Source organism: Pseudopipra pipra, chromosome 6 (genome assembly GCF_036250125.1).
Source record: "Pseudopipra pipra isolate bDixPip1 chromosome 6, bDixPip1.hap1, whole genome shotgun sequence".
NCBI lineage: Eukaryota > Metazoa > Chordata > Aves > Passeriformes > Pipridae > Pseudopipra > Pseudopipra pipra.
The window spans coordinates 47,319,504-47,338,537 of NC_087554.1; the positions used below are offsets into that span (position 1 = coordinate 47,319,504).

Genomic DNA, 19,034 nt, shown 5'->3' on the forward strand with positions numbered 1-19,034 from the left:
ACTCTCTAAAACAGGGAGAAAACTAAAACAAGGGAAACAAACCACTTCATAAGTCAGAACAGTTAGAGAATTACTGATGCTGTGCTCCATTTAAAAAGCCTATGAAATGCCACTTCACTTGAAAATAAATGCTCTCAGATGTCTCCATTTATACCAGGAAGAAAGAAGATACCTCTCTGAACCTCCTTTTGAAGAATCCTTTTTTCCTACCGGGCACATTCTGTAATTTTCTCCTTCAAGAAAGTTCCTGTGCCTTATGGCAAAAAAATAATCCACACACATGCCCATATATGTTTAAGTGGTATTAAAATGATGAAAAATGTTGAGCAGTAACATAAATGCACTTTTTTATTAAATCTTTTTTATCTTTTGGGGAACTACATTTGCACAAAAATATACAAAAGAATTTCTTTTTACAAATATTTACATTCAGTATCAGAAAACAATGTTAGCTACATATTTTAAACTTAAATTTGACAAATATAGTCTTGAATTCTGAAACTTAACACTCCAGGAAAGTATTTTTTAAATATTTTTTTTAAATAAAGTACTCAAAGTTCATATTCAAATTTAAAAAAATCTTAATTAATGCAAAAATCTGACATTTAATTTATATATATGTGTATATATATATATATATACTTTAAATAAACATACAACATTGTTACAGGAATTAGTTGTTCATGGTGGAAACCAAAATGGAGTACAGTTAAACCCATGATCCTTATCACAGTAATACATGACCAGACCTTTGGACTAGTTTAAAATACTTTTTTTTTTTTTTTTTTTTTTTTGTTAAAGCAAGAGGGATTATCTGACACACTCCATAATGAAACAACAAATCTGAACAGACAACTGGATTTTAAGCTTAAAGACCTACAGTAAAATACTTTCTTAAGGTGACCTGACAGGGGAGTGGAGGAGGAGAGGATGTGGTCTGGTGTTGCAGGGAGCATTGGAATGGATTTCCAGATGAAAGACTGCAAAGAACATCATTTTTTTACAGCATTTCCCAATGCCTTCATTAGCTGTCCCTTGCAGAAATAGCTGCCACCATGAAGCTGTTTTCTGTGTGAGATGAGGAGACAATAATTTGTAAGGGCAGCAGAAGACCAGAACCACCTCCATGGCTGCACTTCATCTGTGCTGGGTTACAACCTACTGCACAGTGTTCAGTGTGAGAAAAGGAGCTGCTGCTTTTTCTCTGCTAAAAAATAGTGAATTAAAATCAAGCCACAAAGCTGAAAGTGTTTTGATGGTTTTTGGTTTGTTTTTTTTTTTTTTTAAGGGAACTGTTCTAATGCATTTAGTTAGTTTTTTACATTATTTCAAGTTACCATTGTGGTCTTGAGCATATTCTAATGTGAAATTTTTACATTAAAAATGCCGTTACTTTCTTCACAAATCAGTAATGCAGCTTTTCCATTGCTTAATATACTATGCTGTATACCCGTAACTGAACTAAAAAGGAGAAACAAAGCTTATAATTACTGGATACATCTTAAAACAAACAAACAAACAAACGAGCTATTTCGCACCCGAAACCACAACACCATGGTACGCAGTAGCAAGTAAAGGAAAAACAGACCAGAAATGTGTAAAGTACTACCCAACAGCACCAACATTTCACAAAAGTACAGGAAACCATTTTTATTTCATGCAATTTGTGCCTGTGTTCATGCTTGGTGTTTCCTTAGAAAGGGTATTTACTGGATTCCCAAAGAATACACTGTAGAGCACGTCCTGGGTGCAACTGGTGGTTGAAAAAATCGTGGCATTACAGCAGTACCACTTCCAGCTCCACTGCATGGAAAGATCCCCCCCTCCTCCCCAGTTGCAAGAATTTGCAACTAAGTTAATAGAAAATTAATTTTCAGCAACATAATGCTTGGTATTGGCTTTGTATTGCAAAGCACCCGAGTAAAAGCAAAGCTGTGGTAAAAGCCGACCTCTCTCAGCCACTCCATTGGGAAAAATATCTATTTGGCAGCTGGGGGGGGTTGGGATAAGGGCTTCTGTGAGAAGAAAGAAGAGTAGTAATAGCCAAAGCTAATGGATGAATAATTGGAGAATATTACATGAAAAGGGTTTTTTTTGTTTTCTTTAAAGGCTTATAATCCTGCAGAAGACTGAAACTAAAATACCCCCCTACTACAGCCCTTCTTCAGAACCTGCCAATGCAATGCCTGTTTCAATAATCTACATTTTTTTTTCCTTAAGCCCTCGTCTTTTCCCCCATTCTTTTACAAGTGTAGAATGATGTGAATCACACACATCTTTACATCACTGGAACAACCATGACAATAATTGGGGGGACATCTTTAAACACAAAAGACATTTGAAGTTTGTTGGGTTTGTTTTGTTTGAGGGTTTTTTGTGGTTTTTTGTTTGTTTTGTTTGTTTTTGGTTTTGTGGGGTTTTTTGTTTGTTGTTTTTCAATAAGCTCTCACATGACATCTGTGCCCAAACTGAGCAAGATAGAGATGTGTTGCTAAGGGCAAAATCACTCTGTAGGGTCTTGGAGTTATCTCACAAACAGCAACAGAAACTCAGGAAACTCATATTTTGGCTTATGGAAGAGAAATCCAAAAATACCAAGTATAGAATATCCTGCCTCTCACATCCCAAACTCAGGCCAGCTATTCACGCACAGGTTTTGTGCTTCTTACAAAGAGTTGCTACGGGTAAAGGTCCAGAAGAACTCTACTGACTTATTTCTGCTCAGATATATTTGTAGGCCTACATTACATTCACCTGACTTTGTATATGGAGGCCCATGGCAAGGAATCACCAAAGGAAAATTGAGCTCATATATGATCTGAATTGCCCTCTGCAGTTACCTCTCTCTGTCACATCTTGAGTTAAATGCAATAGAGCCCATGGCTTTGATGTCTGTCCTCTTAAATGTTGTGAATGCCTGGGAACAGAACCAAGAACTGGTGAATAAAGTTTCAGTGGGAAAGAAATAAGAGAGGCAGTAATCAATACAGCTTGGTTATGAAGAGTTTTCTGTATAATATTTCTTTGGTTTAATATTTTTTGTTTAAAGAACATATTTCAGAAGAGGTCTATTAAAACAATCAGTGTTTGGTTCAGGTGGAAAGATGAGTAGCATTTTAAAATACATCCTTAAACTCTTTTGCCTGAGCTCTCAGTACAGAGTACTTTTATCTTTATAAGTACTTTCCTTGTTCCAACATGGATCCACTGCCACTGTGGGTGACCTGCATTAGCTGCTGAACCTCAGCACTAAACAGGTGTCCCACAGGAATGGGAGTGGAGAGAGCAATGAATGCGAGTGGCTGCATCATCCCAAAAACAGAGCAACCAAAGTTGCCTGCAGCCTTTCCTTGAGCTGTCTGCTGCTCTCCAGTCCTTGCACTTCCAAGCAGCCACTGAATACTTTCCATTTGAAACAAGATGTTTGCCACCCACCACCAGCCATATCAATTCTTTGGTCTTGCCTTTCCCTATTTATGAGTGCTCCTTCCTCTGCTTTCCTTTCATTTGCCTTTTCTCCATCTCAAACAATTTCTGGTTTCCTGTTACTGTTTCCTCCACCTTATGTTCCATAATTCCAAAAAGAAGTAGAAATTATAATTATAAGTATCATGGAAATTATAAGAATTGCCTATTGTGACTGTGCTTACACTTTTTGTTGTTGTTTTAAACTGGGGGTGGGGAAGAGAACACATGTTCCATGATTTCCTTTTTTTCCTCTTTCTTTCCAAAGAAGTACTGAATGGGTTGGATTGCTGGTTTCACAGTCAATAAATAACAAACAAACAAACAAAAACAAACAAACAAAAACAAACCCAAAACAAAACAGGTGAAGGTATCAAGGTTATGACTGGTTTGCTGTTAGTAAACTGAGAAGGATGGCAAGCATTTACCCGTTCTAGCGTCAAGTAGACTGGACAAAACCCACCTAGTACTTCTTAGTTACAAATTATTTTGGTAAGGAAACCTATTGTGGCTTTTATGCATATTATATACCTAAAACTATTTTTTTTTCCCTAAAATGAGATATGCAGAGTTCAAATCTGAAGTCAAAGTTAATTAAAGAGCGAAGCTGAGGATAGTGAAAGAAATGGGCTTGGTCTAACCACACCACAGTGATTGGTATAAAGAATGACAGCAGGCTTTGGCAAGCACATGGATCTATCCACATGAGCAAAAATCAAATGGTGCTAAAAATTTAGGACAACAGAGCAGATTGCAAGGAAGCATAAAAAACCAGTGAGAACAAAAAACCATACAAATGCTATAGGACGGGATATTTACATCACTGATGTGGCAATTTATTTTGTGACTTGCAATCTTACTTCCCTTTCTGTAGAGTCTACAGGATGCTGCACTGTGTCCAAAACACTGACAAGACAACATTTGTCTATAGCTTATGCTAACAGAATTTAAAACAGAAAAATCTTAAAGGATTAAGGCTTGTCACATGACAATGAGATAGGGAACATGTCACCTTGCACTCCATTTAAAGCACTGCATTTGAATCCGAGATCCTTTGCTTGCCACACCACTACACCAGGCACAGCAAGTCCAACACGGGACTCCAGTGCCCGGCTTTGGAGTCACCCCCATGTGCATGTGGAGACTCAAGCACTGTTGGTGCAACCCAGAGAGCAGGTGAGATGCTGCACAGGCAGGTGCTCAGGGCTTATTGAAGGGCACTGTGTGTCTTGGCAAACAGTGGGGTTGGAGTGGTTTAGGCAGCAGCTGAAAGAAGTGGGTCATGGTTTTAAACTAAGCCACTCCTGAATGCTCTCAAAGTCCTGCTCTTGGTATTGGAGTCCTTTATTTCAGTCTAGTTTCTAGACTGAGGAGACAACCCATCTGCAATTTGCCTGCTTTCTGATGGTAGGTCAGCATTAACCTGGATTTGCATGAAGTTCAGTTATGCTGCAATAAATCTTGTTAACACTGAAACACTGATATAGAGCAAAGTCAGAAGTTCCTCTGAATATGTGCTTTCCTTCAGCTGTCAACAGGTGATGAAATAGGCTTAATTTTCTGAAATCCTTTCCTTATTTTAGTTTTACACCATCTCTTGCTTTCCCTAGCAAAATCAGAAAGTCATATATGACAACTGCCTCCTTGAGAATAAAAAAAAATAAATTAGGATTTCAAGTCTAAATGATTTGACATATTTGGCTAATTTGCTCTCTCTGACCTAATTTTCAACTATATTCCTCAGTTCCTGCACTATGGCAACTTTCAGTTCTAAACGTGTTTAATTTTGCTTGCTCGTAGGAGTTGGATTTTCCTCCTTCTCTTTTTTTTTAAGCACACTTACAGCTTTCAAGGGCACATTTATTTTTTTAAGTGAAACACCATTTTATTTTTATTGAATCAGTTTTCTAGTTAATTTCTTTTATTACTAACAATATTGATGACTAAAGATCCCAAAGATGTATGTTTGCCGCTAACCAAAAAAACAAGCTACAGGACAAAATTATCCACTATGAGTGATTAAATTATAAAAGAACTTTCGCCTCCCCTTCCCTGATGTTGTATAACCACAGAAGAGGTTTTCTTCACCTTCAGGCAGAGCCCTCCTGCCCACAGTTCTCTCTGATGATTCCAAATTAAAGTTTGTCACTACTCCCTCCACATTCCAGCTTCTTCCCTGACCTATCCTTCAGGGTTCTGTCATCCTCTGCCTTTTATGTGGAGCAGCCAGCCTTGAGCTCCCACTGCCTGTTGGAACAGACAGTCTATTCCCACATACACACGCTTCAAGCATAGGTGGCAACAACGAGCAAGTTACTACAGTAGCATTTAATGTAAACAGCAAATGAGGCACAGTAGCAAAGCACCATCACAGACAAGAAGACCAAAAAAAACCCACAAAGCTGCCAACTTTGATCATGCCTACAGCCAGCTCTTCTCTTCAGCACCTACAAAATATGCTCCAAATTGTCCTCAGGAAGAAAACTGCAACTGAGGCTCTGCTCACTCCTCTCCTCAATATTTGTGATCGTTCCCAGCTGGCTGATCCCATTTTACCTGGCAAACCACTGAGCGTTTTGCCAGGGAAAATACTAGCTACCAATATGGGCTGCAATAGGAGGAACAATGCTGGTAGTTTAGTTTTTTAAGAGCTCCTCAGCTTCCAGCTCCCATCCCAGCCCTTTACAGTAGCGGTGAGGTTTGGAAGAGAGTGGAGAAGCACAAGATCTGGAGGCTCAGCCCATCAGCCTTGCAGCTCCCAGGGCAGCCCTGCTGCAATTCACCCGCCCAATTCTTGCTTGTCTTTCACCTCTGGTGTGGCCTTGGGGATTCTTCAGGGCAAAAGCACCAATGGACAAATTATCAGTGGAGAGGCACAGCATTAATGAAGAGGGTAGGGGGAGGGAGGAGAAGAGGACCAGTGACAGGGATCTGAGAAACAAACCTTCTTGATCCACATACCTCCTTCTTTGGGTGAAGGCCTGTGGAAGAGCTCATTAAGTGTAGGATTTTGAGGGGAAAACTCAGAGACAGAAAAATACGGACTTTGATCTGGCAGCCTGAGTAGGACAGACTATGAGGGAGCTCTTAACAGTCATCCATCATGATCCAAGGCAACTTTAAAATAGAGGCAGGATAAATCTTACTTCAAGTCAAGAAGTCCTGCAGAGACACATTTAATAAGGGATAGAATCACAGCCATAGAATAGCACACTGCAACCTATTTCTCTGGTATAGATAAGATTTAAATGCCAGAGACTAATTTTCATATAAAACAGGCAGGCAGGAAACAAGGTTATGAGATAGATTAGGTCTAATCTCAATTCTCATATGTAATTCCCCTAAAGTAAAAAATGTTACCAGCAAGATCTCCCTGTACACTCATGACCAAATCCACACAGTGTTTGCTCCTGTAGAATAGCAGCTGCATGACTGGCAAGACTTTGCTAAGAACCATCATGCTGAGAAACCTGATAACTGTTTAGTTCATAAACTTCTTTAAAATAAATATTTGTTATAGCTTGATATATAAAATATATTACCTAAGACAGTTGGGTAACTAACTTTGTATAGAACATAACAAGCCTTTTTGAACATAGGGGAGCACAGAGGTTTGGCTCAGTAACTTTTCTCCTTCTTTTCTACCTGCAAGCCCTCCCATTCCCTCTGTAACCACCATGCACACAAGATGCTCAGAAGAAGAGATGAGGTTTGTTTCTTTTTTACTTGTATCTGGCACAAAAAAATGCAAGAGATGAATAATACCAAAGCCTACTGACAGACCTAAACAAGTGCCACTGCCAAAGCAATGCTGGCTTACACAGAGAAAGAGAGCTTTATGTTCACAGCAGAATGCCATGATGAGAGCAGTGCTGATAATTAGTGACTTTGTTCCCTGCTATGTTGCATGAAAATTAACTGTCTGTAATGCATCTTTGTGACATGATTTAGACAAACAGCTGATGAAATCTTCCTCACTTGTACCCAAAACATAGCTTTGTTCAGGTTTTTTTTATCACTGAAATGTTTTTCCAACTCAGAGTCTCAGTTATGTTACAGGATAGAATAAATGCTAGAGATGACAGCAGGTCCATTTAAAGAAGCACATGATTGGACATTTTTTACAATCAGAAGAGAAATCTGAGTAGAGACCTCTCCCAGATAGTCCTAACTCTGTTAAAAAGATCAAATGTACAAAATATAATGCTTGGAAAGTTTATATTCTCTCTGAATCTCCCTTATGATGCTGAGAAAATAAAATGAATTCATATTGCTATGAAATTCTATTTTTGCCACTGGTGACATCCAAAGCTTTATTGATTAAGAAGACTACAAAATCCTCACCCTAGTCCTCATTTCCAGCATGGAGGCTAACAGCCCAGTCAAGTAATACAGCAATAATCTCTCTTCCACTGAGAATACTTTTATTCACAAGGCAGAAATTGGAGTTAGACTTTTGGGTAGTGGGAAAGGCACTCGCAAAGTGAGCAAATCTATTTTTGCTCACAGAACTAATTTAATGTTTAAGTGCAACAAAAACACTAAATTAGCCATGAAGATCATGCATATCCAACGGCTTTCACCAGACATGACTGTGACCCAGGCCTCTAAATACAGAAATATTTCAGTCCTAAGGAATCAGCTCTGTTATTTTCTGCTTCACCAGATGATGTTTCCTTTTGACCAGCCATAGAAATATAATTTCCATTATAATAATTAAACATTTATTAAAATACTATTTATTTGAGAGTTAATATATTGTCTCTTTCAGTAATAAAATATGGAATACTCTTTTTATCTATGCTATTTAGACCTCAAAACTTAAAGGAAAAACATTCATGCTGAAAATAGATCAATGTACAGCACTAGGTCAGAAATAGCATCGCTTGATTAAAACCCCAGGAACTTGCTGTGATACTGTACATTGATTAACAATTCACTTTTTCCGTTTATCCACATATTCCATTTTCAACATCTGGCAGTGAGTGGAATACAAACCCAGATTATCTGGTACTGAAGCAAAACTAGCAGCCTCAGCATATCTGTGACAGTCCATCCTTCTGGCAGACTCTAGGTACCTGTCTTTCAGAGACAGAGTGCTCTGTGTCTTGGGGCAGCACCATTTCTTACACATGCAGGGCACAGTAGAACGTCACGTCGCAATCCTGGGTATTTCATGCCTGGTACTTCATGCAGTGTCCTCTTGCAGGTCTCCATGTCTCTCTCAATGAGGCATATGCACACATTTCCAAACAAATAAGCTGTGTTTTCAAGCAGATATTAAATATGAAATACAGCAGACTACAATGTTGTTAAAAGAAATGGCTTACACAGCCAAAAGAAAAATTTCAGTTAAAAGTATGATGCTCTGAATATAGATGTTAATGTTTTAACTTATTAAATCTTAACTGTTCGCATTAACATTTGGGCTATTTATTTTGTCACAAATATCCTTCTCTTCATGCACGAACAGGAAAGCAAGCACATGGATAAAAAGTTGAAGGCTGAACTCGAACTTTACATTGTTATGGACTGTCCATCTCTACTGCTGTGTACTTTTGGACAGTAATGGAAAGGATACATACCTGCAGTCGTCCCCTCCGGCACTGACCACGTATCTATCTCCACTTGTAAATCGAATATTAGTTAAGTGGGCAGAGTGACCTAAAAATCGTTTGTGTTTTGCCTGAAAAAAACCCCAAACAACAACAGAATGAGACAGTCTAAATGTTCTGTGCCCTCCTGAATCAAACAAGGCATGCATGTTTTTAATCTACCTTTCTATTGAATCACATATTTATATCATTCAGAAGTTATATAGGTTATCGAATGTGAAAGACCTCCTGAAGGAGAACTACCACTGAGCTGCAGTGCAGAGTGAGTTGTCACCAAATGAGAGAGCACTTGCAAATTGGGAACAATGATCAAGCTGACACAATACCACGAAATATATCTTGTCACATGATTAACTTGTACATTTTGTGTAAAATTCCTAACACTGAAAAAAAAAAATAATTGTAATTGTGTGAGCAGTTTACACTGTGCAGTCTCAAACCTTGAAAATTAACAGTGAAAGCAAATTAAAAGAACACTAAAAATTAAAATTATAAAAACAGTTAAACAAACTGACAGTGTTAGTAAAAATACGTAAACCCTTCATCCATGGAGATACACAGATGGGACTAAAATCACCAGCTGTCTTCCTCATCTGTCAAAAGGATCAAAGATGAGGAAACTACTAAAGGCTTTGAGATTTTCAGTATGAAGGCACTATGCTAATGCAGGCTGGCAGACAATATCAGCATATACAAGAGGTTATAGCAAGAGCTCTTGCTCAAAATGGTAGGAAAACTCTGAGGTGAAACATGCTTACAAGACTATGGAGCTAAAGTTATATTAAAAAGCTACAAATTTAGAGAAGAATATATTTCAATCATATGTCTTCTACAGAAACAAGACAAGACCATAACATCAACAGTACTTGCTGCTGTAAACGTGCAAAAACAAGTTCTTACAAATTTTTCAGGACATGGAAAGTCAAACAGTTTGACCATGCCAAAATCATCGCCTGTTACAAGATTGATTCCCGAGTGAGAGACACAAGCACAGTTTACATCTGCTTTTTCAGCATGCCTGGACCAGATTCCAATTACTTCATCCCCTAGAACACTGAAACAGAACAGCAAAGAGATTCTTTTGAAAACCACAGCAAAAACAGTAGAGTAACAAAATAGAAAGCTGCTCGCATATTGTAACCAGTTCCATAAAAATGAAATTTTGACATTTTATTCTCACACATACATGACTTCTGTAAGTTTTATTCTGTAATTAATTTTTGTATCATTCTATAATTGCTTCTGAAACTGATTCAGTGATATAATTCCCAAAATGTTGTAGCCCATGGCAACACTAAGAAGCAGAAGTGAAATCAATAGTACTAATATTGTCCAGTGAGGCATTTACAAAAAAAAAAAAAAAAAAAAAAAATAAAGAAAGGACAATAGAAATAGAACGTCAGAGCAAAAGCATTAGATGAATAAGTTTCAGCTTTTGGAAAATAAAAAATTGTATATTCTCATTATAACTATGCTCTGTTGATTCTGTAACTCTTTTATATCAATTGAAATTTTCTCTGAGTCCACTGAAGATTTAATTATTTTAAGATTCCAGAAAATTGCCTTTGCAAAGCCTTATAAAAAGGCTTTTATTCAGCTCTGCCTGCCATGTATATGCATACTTCCAAGAATGCACAGAAACAAGCATTTGTTAATAGGTGAATGATTTGGGAATTTTTCTGTGATTCTTTCCCCTCAATTCAGAGCTCAGTACACTACATTCAAAAAGGCATGATTTACATCAGACACACTGAATTGGGTCAGAAAATACCAGTTTCTTGTTTTCGTATCAAAGAGGTGACAAAAACTTATTTCCCAAAGAAAAAACAGAAATCTAGAAAATGAGTCTTTCAGAGCCCTTTAAATGCTTACAGTTTTAGTTATGTCTTGCAGCAAAGTCAGGATTATTATTGTTTAAAGTGGTTCATATGTGGAAAACTTTCAGGTATTTATTCTCAATTTTTGTCTGAGGGTGATAATTAGAGGACAATTACTGAAAGCAGGCAAAGGAGACTGAAATAAGGCACAAAAAAATCAGATTTGCATAAATAGAAAACAAACTATTTAAATTTTAACCAAAAATAAAATATGGTATCATTCTTCATGTGATATCTTGAAAGAAATATAATAATTTTAATGCATTTAAAAGTATTTTTGCATGCCTTTTAATTTGCAAATGTTAATAGCAACTTTATTATACAGTTACAATTAGTCTCATACTATAAATAAACTTGAATTACCCCAACTGTGTATTGTCTTTTCGGGTTTTGATATGTACTCTCATTACTATTTTGAAGCAAATAGTGCAGTATTCCAGATAATTTGCACAGTGCAATGAAAAAACTACCGAGGTTGCAAGAGTTGCACCAAAGGAGCTAGAGATAGCCAGAGAGCAGAAAGGCACTTTGTGAGAGATCAGTTTTTATCGGATGTCCTCACTGTCACACAGCTCATGTCTCTTGAGGGAATCTGCTGTGCACTGCCTTTTGCTGTACTGCTGATCTGTTGCCAGAGCAGATGGGTGTGTTAAAAGAAAATATGTGACTGAATGAAGGGATGAAATACGCTTTTAAACAGTAGGTGTTTCTCCTGGGAGTTACAAGTGTTTTAACAGGTGTAAATATGTGAATCATTTACCTTGTCCAAGTAGCCCATGTTATTCTGTCAATCACAGCTTGGTCCACAAGCTGTTTTCCTGAAGGCACTTCATACACTTGCCTTTTGTAAGACCCCGTAGAGACCTTTGAAATGACCACAGAGAATTTAGAATAGATTAACTTGTTTCAAAAGATGAAAGTATAAATCTAAAGGGCTTTGAAAAGCATTTTCTTGACAGTTATTTCTTACTCCATAAAGTAACTTAGCTATTAAGAAAACTTGGTCAACGAACTGAAAATTCTCAAAAATCCATACACGCAAAAAAGCAACAGTGAGAAAGCATAAGATATCTTAACATTTATATCTCTAATTAATAAAAAACAATTGAAACATCTCACATTCTGCACATATTAATTCTCTCTCTATATTGCGTGCTAGTGTGTGTGTATACTCAAATAAGGCAAAATAAATTCCTATCTTTAAAACTGATGCAAAAGCATTCCTCTCAGCCTGTAAATGTTGATTTGATGATGAGAGAAGCTTACTTTTCCTCTTAGATGTGAGTAAAATATAGAAAGCAAACTATATAGAATTTATTTTGATTTTAAGAACTTTCTTGAGCCCTCCTATGGTTGGGAGTTGCAACACCATGATTTTGGTGATGCTCCACAAAGGCTACCACTAAAATGATTTGTAATGCCATCGTTGGCATTACCCTGGGCAGAGTGTAATGGTCAGAGTCCAGGGCCCTGCTTGGGCCTGCATAATGACAGACTGTACTCTTTCCTCTTTTAAGATGGTCCATCAGCATCAGAGATAATAAAGCAGGGAGGCACAGTGATTTTGAATCCTGTTTCTCATTTCTACGCTTATTTCTTGTATTTAATCTCCAGGAATACTGTTCAAAATTTAAGGCATCCACTTATCACTACAACAAAGTAACAGTCTAGTGACAGCAACATATTACCAACATTTAGTTACAAAATTTAGAAGTAGTCAAAGGAGAACACCTGCAGAACATCTGTTGTATGTTTTTAATTCAGTATCTTGAACAATTAATGATTGATACCTGGAGATAAGAGCTATCGGCAGAGAAGTCCATCTGGATCACAAAACTTGGGATATCTTTGCAATAGCTGATTCGATTTAGTGTGGGACCCAAAGTCAGATCATAAAAATCCACTGCATTCTCACTGGAACCGACTGCTAAGTACCGAGAATCTGGGCTAAACCTGAACAGATAAACACAGGTTGGCACTTACAGCAGATTCTAACATTTCAGGAGCACGAGTACATCTGCATTTCAAGTATCTGCTATCCAGAATTAGAGAGAAGGCAGAGTATTTAGTCTGCTAAGCACAATAACTTTTTAAATGAAATTTTCAGGGAACAGATATCCAGTCAAAGGTGGCAATAATTTTGGTACAGATGACACATATAAGTGAACTGGGAACATCTCTTGAATACTTCTGTTCATTACCTGATGTCATGACCATCTCAATGGTCCAACAACTTGTGACATGCCCCTGATGACTTTGACTCTCAGATACTAAACTTACAAGGTTACAAGCTAGAAAAATTAAATGGTGTAAATGAAGAAAAGCCAGAGCTTCTATATGAAATGTACTGAAAAGATGTGAAATCAGACCTTCTGTCTTCACACAGTGGGTTTTTTCCTCCGGTTTTCCTTTCTAGTCCTCAGTAGCTTCCTGAGTTGAAAAAATTCCTCACAGCCCCTTCTGTGTCACTAGGGCAGTTTATTTCTGTTCTCTCTGAAACGTACCTTCGGACAGCTTTCTGATTCCAACCACCCCCTAACTCCTGCAAGGTCCCTGTTTGCTCATATTTCTCTCTCATCTCACTTAGCTCTCCAAAAGCTTTCCTTAGCTGATCATGACCAGTTTATCTCAGAGAAGAAACTTCTTGTCCTCCACTCAAGAAATAGGCAAATTTGACTTCTAAATCCTTTCTAACAGACACAACGAAGAGCAAACTGACAGACAGGCATTTCCATTATCTCTCACAATCCAGTCTTCATCTCTAAATTTCTGATCTCATTTTACCTCCTGTACATCATCTCTTACCTCGAGCGTGCCAGCTCAGCGTCATTGGCAGAAGTGCTGAGGGTGCACTCAACACTACTGTCCACACTGCCAACAAAGATGTAAAACAACAACAGCCCCAATGCCAGCCACCGAGGAACACCACCCATCCATCATGGTGCCCATTCCATCAGTCTTTTTGACCGATAGCTCTCTCTTATCTTCATGTACCTCCTCCTCCCTTTTTATTCCTGGTATCAGAGTAATCATAAAAACTCCACAATTCTCTCATTGATTCCAGCTCTCTGAAATATCATTGCAATGCTCCTCAGAACACAAAACAGTACTTTTAAAACTCAAAATAGTAGAGATTTCTAGCATACTGCAACAGGCAAAGGGATTATATTTTCTGACCTGATATCTTGAATTGCTGATCTTCTGTCTCTTTTTTTCCCCCAAATTTTTAGAGAGGTCACAAGCAAGATAATAAATTCTCCATTTTTCATGCCGATAGCTACCATGTCACCTTCTGGGCTGTAACAAACAGTACGAGCTGCATGTCCTAAGCTGACTTTGTTTAGCATCTTCTGTGAAGAAATAAAAATCCGAAAATAGTAACTGTTATTATTTGTCCATATTTTAAAAGCACCTTACACTAACAGTTTGTTAACATGATAACAGTATCAGATGGATTATTCTCAGAATACATTAAAAACCAAGTTTCAAGTCTGCAACACTACTAAACAACTACCTACCTTTTCAACAATATCCCAGAGTCTTACTGTGCCATCTTCTGCAGCAGAAAGGAAAAAATCTCTGGATGGATGCGTGGCTAGGCCCCAGATAGGTCCATCCATATGACCATTAATTAGAATGTTACATGCAGCATTTTTCTCTCCAACTTCAATTATTTCAGCATTTCTTGTCCCAACGAGAATTTTCCCCTTGAACAATAGTGAAGGAATTATCTCCGATGTAATATATTAACCACTCATGATGAACAGTAATAAAGATATAATCTAGAGCTATAGTTCTGTCAAGAAAGTTTGCTTAAATTGAGTTGTTAAATAATCAAAGTTATTTTATTTTTTAAACTCCTCTGATTTATTGAAGTACAAAGCTGTATAGAAATCATAATGCTAGTTGAGTTATTGCTTGTAATGATACTTGATATTTGATATCCGAAGTGTGAAAATAGAAAAGAAATAATTAATTAGTCTTTAATAAAAATATATATGAATATTATCCTAAGTAAGACTGAGATCTCATGAAGTAGATGTTCTTCTGCTGCAATATCCATTCTAACTTAACCTTTAATTTCAAATAGTAATTAGAAAAGAAAGCAGAAGTCATTTATCTGATATTTACAGAACAGCCTACAAATTATAAGCTTTATTTTACAGACAGGAGGCTTTCTTTACCTTGCCTCTACAAACAGAGCGAACACAGTCCGTCATTTGTCCTGTCTCTAGTCTGAAGGCACGACATCTTTTTAGCTCTTGATCCCATAGCTTAACTGCTCCGCCTTCCTTTGAACTGTGAAGACATCAGGAACAATCATAAGTATAATGGATGGCACAAAAAAGACAATTAATATATGAAAGAACTACATTATTTAATGTAATATATTGCAAACGAGGCATTTTTAATTTGTTTTTACTGAACTGCTGATGTTAATATGTTGAGCCTCCTAGCTAAGCAAGACATACTGATTCCATGTTCTTACTGTACTACTTTGCAGAACAAGTTGAAAGATGGGTGCTGCTAAGCTTACTCTGAATGAGCAACCTTCAAGGACTAGTTAACTTCTTAGTGTTTAAAGTTAAATGGGGGTTGGAGTTAGAGAATATTTAAGGTCCCTTTCAATTCTAACCATTTGATGGTTCTAAATTTCAAACTAAATGTTTTGCCTTCTCTCATAAATAATCCTCTGATAAATACTGCTGAACCTTATATTTAGTAATATAAGGTGATTTCAAGGCTGCTTTTGCTTATAATAGTTCAGTCTTTTTCAGCTTAAGGAAGTAGAACTGTATTATCTCTTTGATAATTGTGTATTTGTACTAGGAAAAACATCACCTGACTGATGTAATGCAGTATAATTGATAATGCAATATTACTAATAATCCATTCACATAATTTATTTTACACTTGCCTATTATTTTTAAACAAAATAGTGTAAAGGCAGCATAAAGGCCTGAAGAAGTTTCACTTATGCTTCAGAAAAATGACTGTTATCTAGCAGTTAAAATGATGAACTTCTTCTTGTACAGCATTTAGATTCTGATTCATGCCCCTTGGCTTTAGGTAATTAAGCATGGCACCCTTGTCAGGGGCTGGAGTTTTACAGGATCCTAGCAACCCTAAGCTTTCTCTTATAATCAATGGGAAAAAATAGGTAGCTGGAGCTCATGTGGGGTTACCTGCACCTTGGATGTGGTGGCTACTCTTTTTCCTAATACCTGGTCAGGGATCCGAAAGAGACTACTCTTCTAGCTCTGATGTCTCAGCTGCCTACTGTTAGATGGGATGAATCCAAACCATTTTCAAAGAGTACATGTGCATGCAGAAAAAAAAAGAGGAAGGAAGACTCACGGCCTTTCTTTGCCTCCTGTAACAATCAAACCATCTCTTAATGTGGTGTACATTGTGAAAACAGGTCCGTTGTGAGCTTTGGCCACAATTCGTATCAACACATGATCTTTCCAAACACAAACATCTCCACTGATAGTACCTGTAAATGTCAAGTTATTCTGAAAAGGGGAAAAATAAACTCATCATCTGATTCTGAGTAAGGCAGGAAGAAAAACATTCAGAAATAAAGATCATCACCATTTGCATTTAGGCTAAATTGCTTTTATTTGCTGCTGTAGAAGAGGAAACTGTAGAAGGAGCAATAAGAACCTCTAGAGACAAAACAGTGAGGTACTACATTCCTTCTTGAAGTCTGAAACATGCTTTCTTGTAGCTAACAGGCTCTGCACTGCAAGAAGTGCAATGACTTAGAGCTTCAGCCGTGTGGTTATCTGTACTTTCAGCCTACCAAGTGTGCAACGTATAGTAAAACAGTAGAAAATCACAGTAAGTATTGACATTTCACACAAACAGGCAATTTTCATCCCCTTGCTATGTACATTACACTTGCAGTAATTTTTGTGGTTAGGTGAACACACTCACTGGATTACAGTATCCAGTAGTTTAAGAAGAAGAGTTTAACTTAAAACTAAAATCTGCCTGTTCTTTACTTCTGCTTCCTGTTCTTGAAAGGTAACAAAAATAATTTGAACTGCAATTTATTAGGATACACTTAAAACCAAGAGGAACCCGTTACTGAGCAAAACTGTTTTAGTAACTTACATAAACAATCCTCAAATTCAGCATCATATGTAGTATTACAGAGTATCATTATGCATGTACAGATGTGGCATGAACACTTTCCTTAACTGAAGTGGGTTGATGTTCTACATCCTTTTTTTAAAGGAGAGTGTGTGTGTGTATGTATCTAATAAAGTAAAAGAGGATTGGAAATGAACTTGAGAGCAGATACTCTGTCCTCACAGCATATCTTTTAGGCCATTTCCAGCTTCTGTTTAGGGACATGTGAACTAGCTTCTTCTGAGACCCAACCAAGAGCACTCCCAGAACTGCTCCCTACATGAAATACAAAGAACACACTGGGTTTGGCTTTATTCAGTTTGCACAGCATTTCACAAAGCCCCTGCAAATTCTGCATCCTCAAACAATGTCATACCAAACCCCAGGCCATTTAGCATACAGCCTGATTCTCACCCTAAGAATCTGCCTCTCGATAAGAAAGTTTACAGAGGTTTTCCAAACCCTTTACAGCCTGAGCTGTGCATCAGTAACAGTTACTATTTGAAAAATATCTTGTTTCTTTGTAAGACTCTCTTTTAAATCAGACAGACACCCCTCTGGAAAAGAGACAGCATTATGAAAAAATGAAACCACAGGCCAGTTACAGTTTCAAAAAGCACAACTGATGGCGTAAATTCAGTCTGGACCAAACAGACTGAATCACCAAACAGGACAGTGATGCATGCAAGGAATGTGAAGCACCACTTCCCAAAAGAAATCTGTGGCTTTCTACCCAGCTGAAAAGATGAGTGCTGCTCATACAAAGCAACTCCTGAAACAGCAGTGCCATGGAACTTAGCAACAAGGCCTGCACATGTCAAGAACAGCCCAAAGCAAAACAAAACCCTACTGTGGTTGTCTAACAGTGTCTAACAGTCACAGACGTTAACGAATGCCCCAGGGCAACGCAGCTCTCTGATCACCCATGAGCAGCAACACATACAGATTATAATAGAATCACCTCCGGGTGGGCATAAAATTAGCCTCATTTCTACTGTTTGGTTCCTGCAGTCTAGACTCAGTTTTGTTTTACCTGGATTAAATACCAAGCAGTGTATTACCAGTCCAAAGCACCTATATTTGTTTCTCTTGAAAAAATACAAATCCATAATCTTCTTTTCTTTTCTGTTCTAAAGAAAGCTGGTATTAGTCCTAATTAGCAGGCAAGTATTAGAAATGTTAAACTGAGTTTAATAAAACAACTGACATACTCATTAGCAGGTTAGAAAAGTCTCACTAAACTGAATAAAGGTAGAAGGATAAAAACATTTTTGTTTGTATGCATTTTCAAGTAGTTTGTTGAAGTACATACCGCTCCAAAAGCTACAGATAGCATCGTCTGCATGCGGGCATCTTCTATGGAGCTCAGCAGCCCTTTTTTACTGAGAAGAGCTCTTCCAGCCAGTGTCCAGAACCTCACATGTTTTACTCCCACAGAAACAAACTGGGTATCTGAATCTGGTCTGAATTCTGCTACAAATATACGCTGGTTATGTCCAGCTCGGCTGGCAATTTTGGCACCTGACAGAAAGAAAATGAACATTTTGAACTAGCTGAGAAAAATACACATTTCCAATTAAAAAATGTTAAAATCATTTTAACCCATATGAAGATTCCTCAATCAGGATCCTTAGCTGCCATTTTAAATCTGTATCAACTCTTAAGAATGAGCACAGGCATGTTCTGACTGAAAAGGCAGTGAATGCTTCATCTTACCTAAGATTGTATAAACATACACCTGACATTTTGTCCATCTCTAAAGCATCATTAGATGTCACTAGACAAGCTGTGAAAGATCATTTTCTATTAACTTGATAGCTGATCTTTAAACTTCTGAGAGTTACTAGTCAATCAACAGAAATCCTCAAAGAGAGAAGAAGTAAACCCCTAAGACCAGAGAATCAAATTCATAATCTGGGCATGGCTTTGTCAGACAGAA

The 19,034-nt window shown here is 37.5% G+C and overlaps 1 protein-coding gene across 6 annotated transcripts in view; it reads right to left on the reverse strand.

The window, feature by feature from the left end:
• Window positions 1-322: 322 nt before the first annotated feature.
• The window catches only part of EML5 (EMAP like 5), a 113,930-nt gene continuing 95,218 nt past the window's right edge, over window positions 323-19,034 (reverse strand). For 5 of the 6 annotated variants that reach the window (XM_064658934.1, XM_064658931.1, XM_064658932.1 and 2 more), the window contains 10 exons: window positions 18,408-18,616; window positions 16,316-16,473; window positions 15,142-15,256; window positions 14,476-14,664; window positions 14,135-14,307; window positions 12,748-12,910; window positions 11,718-11,821; window positions 9,981-10,134; window positions 9,051-9,151; window positions 323-8,726 (listed from right to left, as the gene is read on the reverse strand). In XM_064658934.1, the coding sequence (XP_064515004.1) occupies window positions 8,690-8,726; window positions 9,051-9,151; window positions 9,981-10,134; window positions 11,718-11,821; window positions 12,748-12,910; window positions 14,135-14,307; window positions 14,476-14,664; window positions 15,142-15,256; window positions 16,316-16,473; window positions 18,408-18,616 (1,403 nt within the window). In that variant the 3' untranslated portion in view covers window positions 323-8,689. The remainder of the gene's footprint in view (window positions 8,727-9,050; window positions 9,152-9,980; window positions 10,135-11,717; window positions 11,822-12,747; window positions 12,911-14,134; window positions 14,308-14,475; window positions 14,665-15,141; window positions 15,257-16,315; window positions 16,474-18,407; window positions 18,617-19,034) is intronic. The other variant, XM_064658930.1, reaches the window with a different exon arrangement.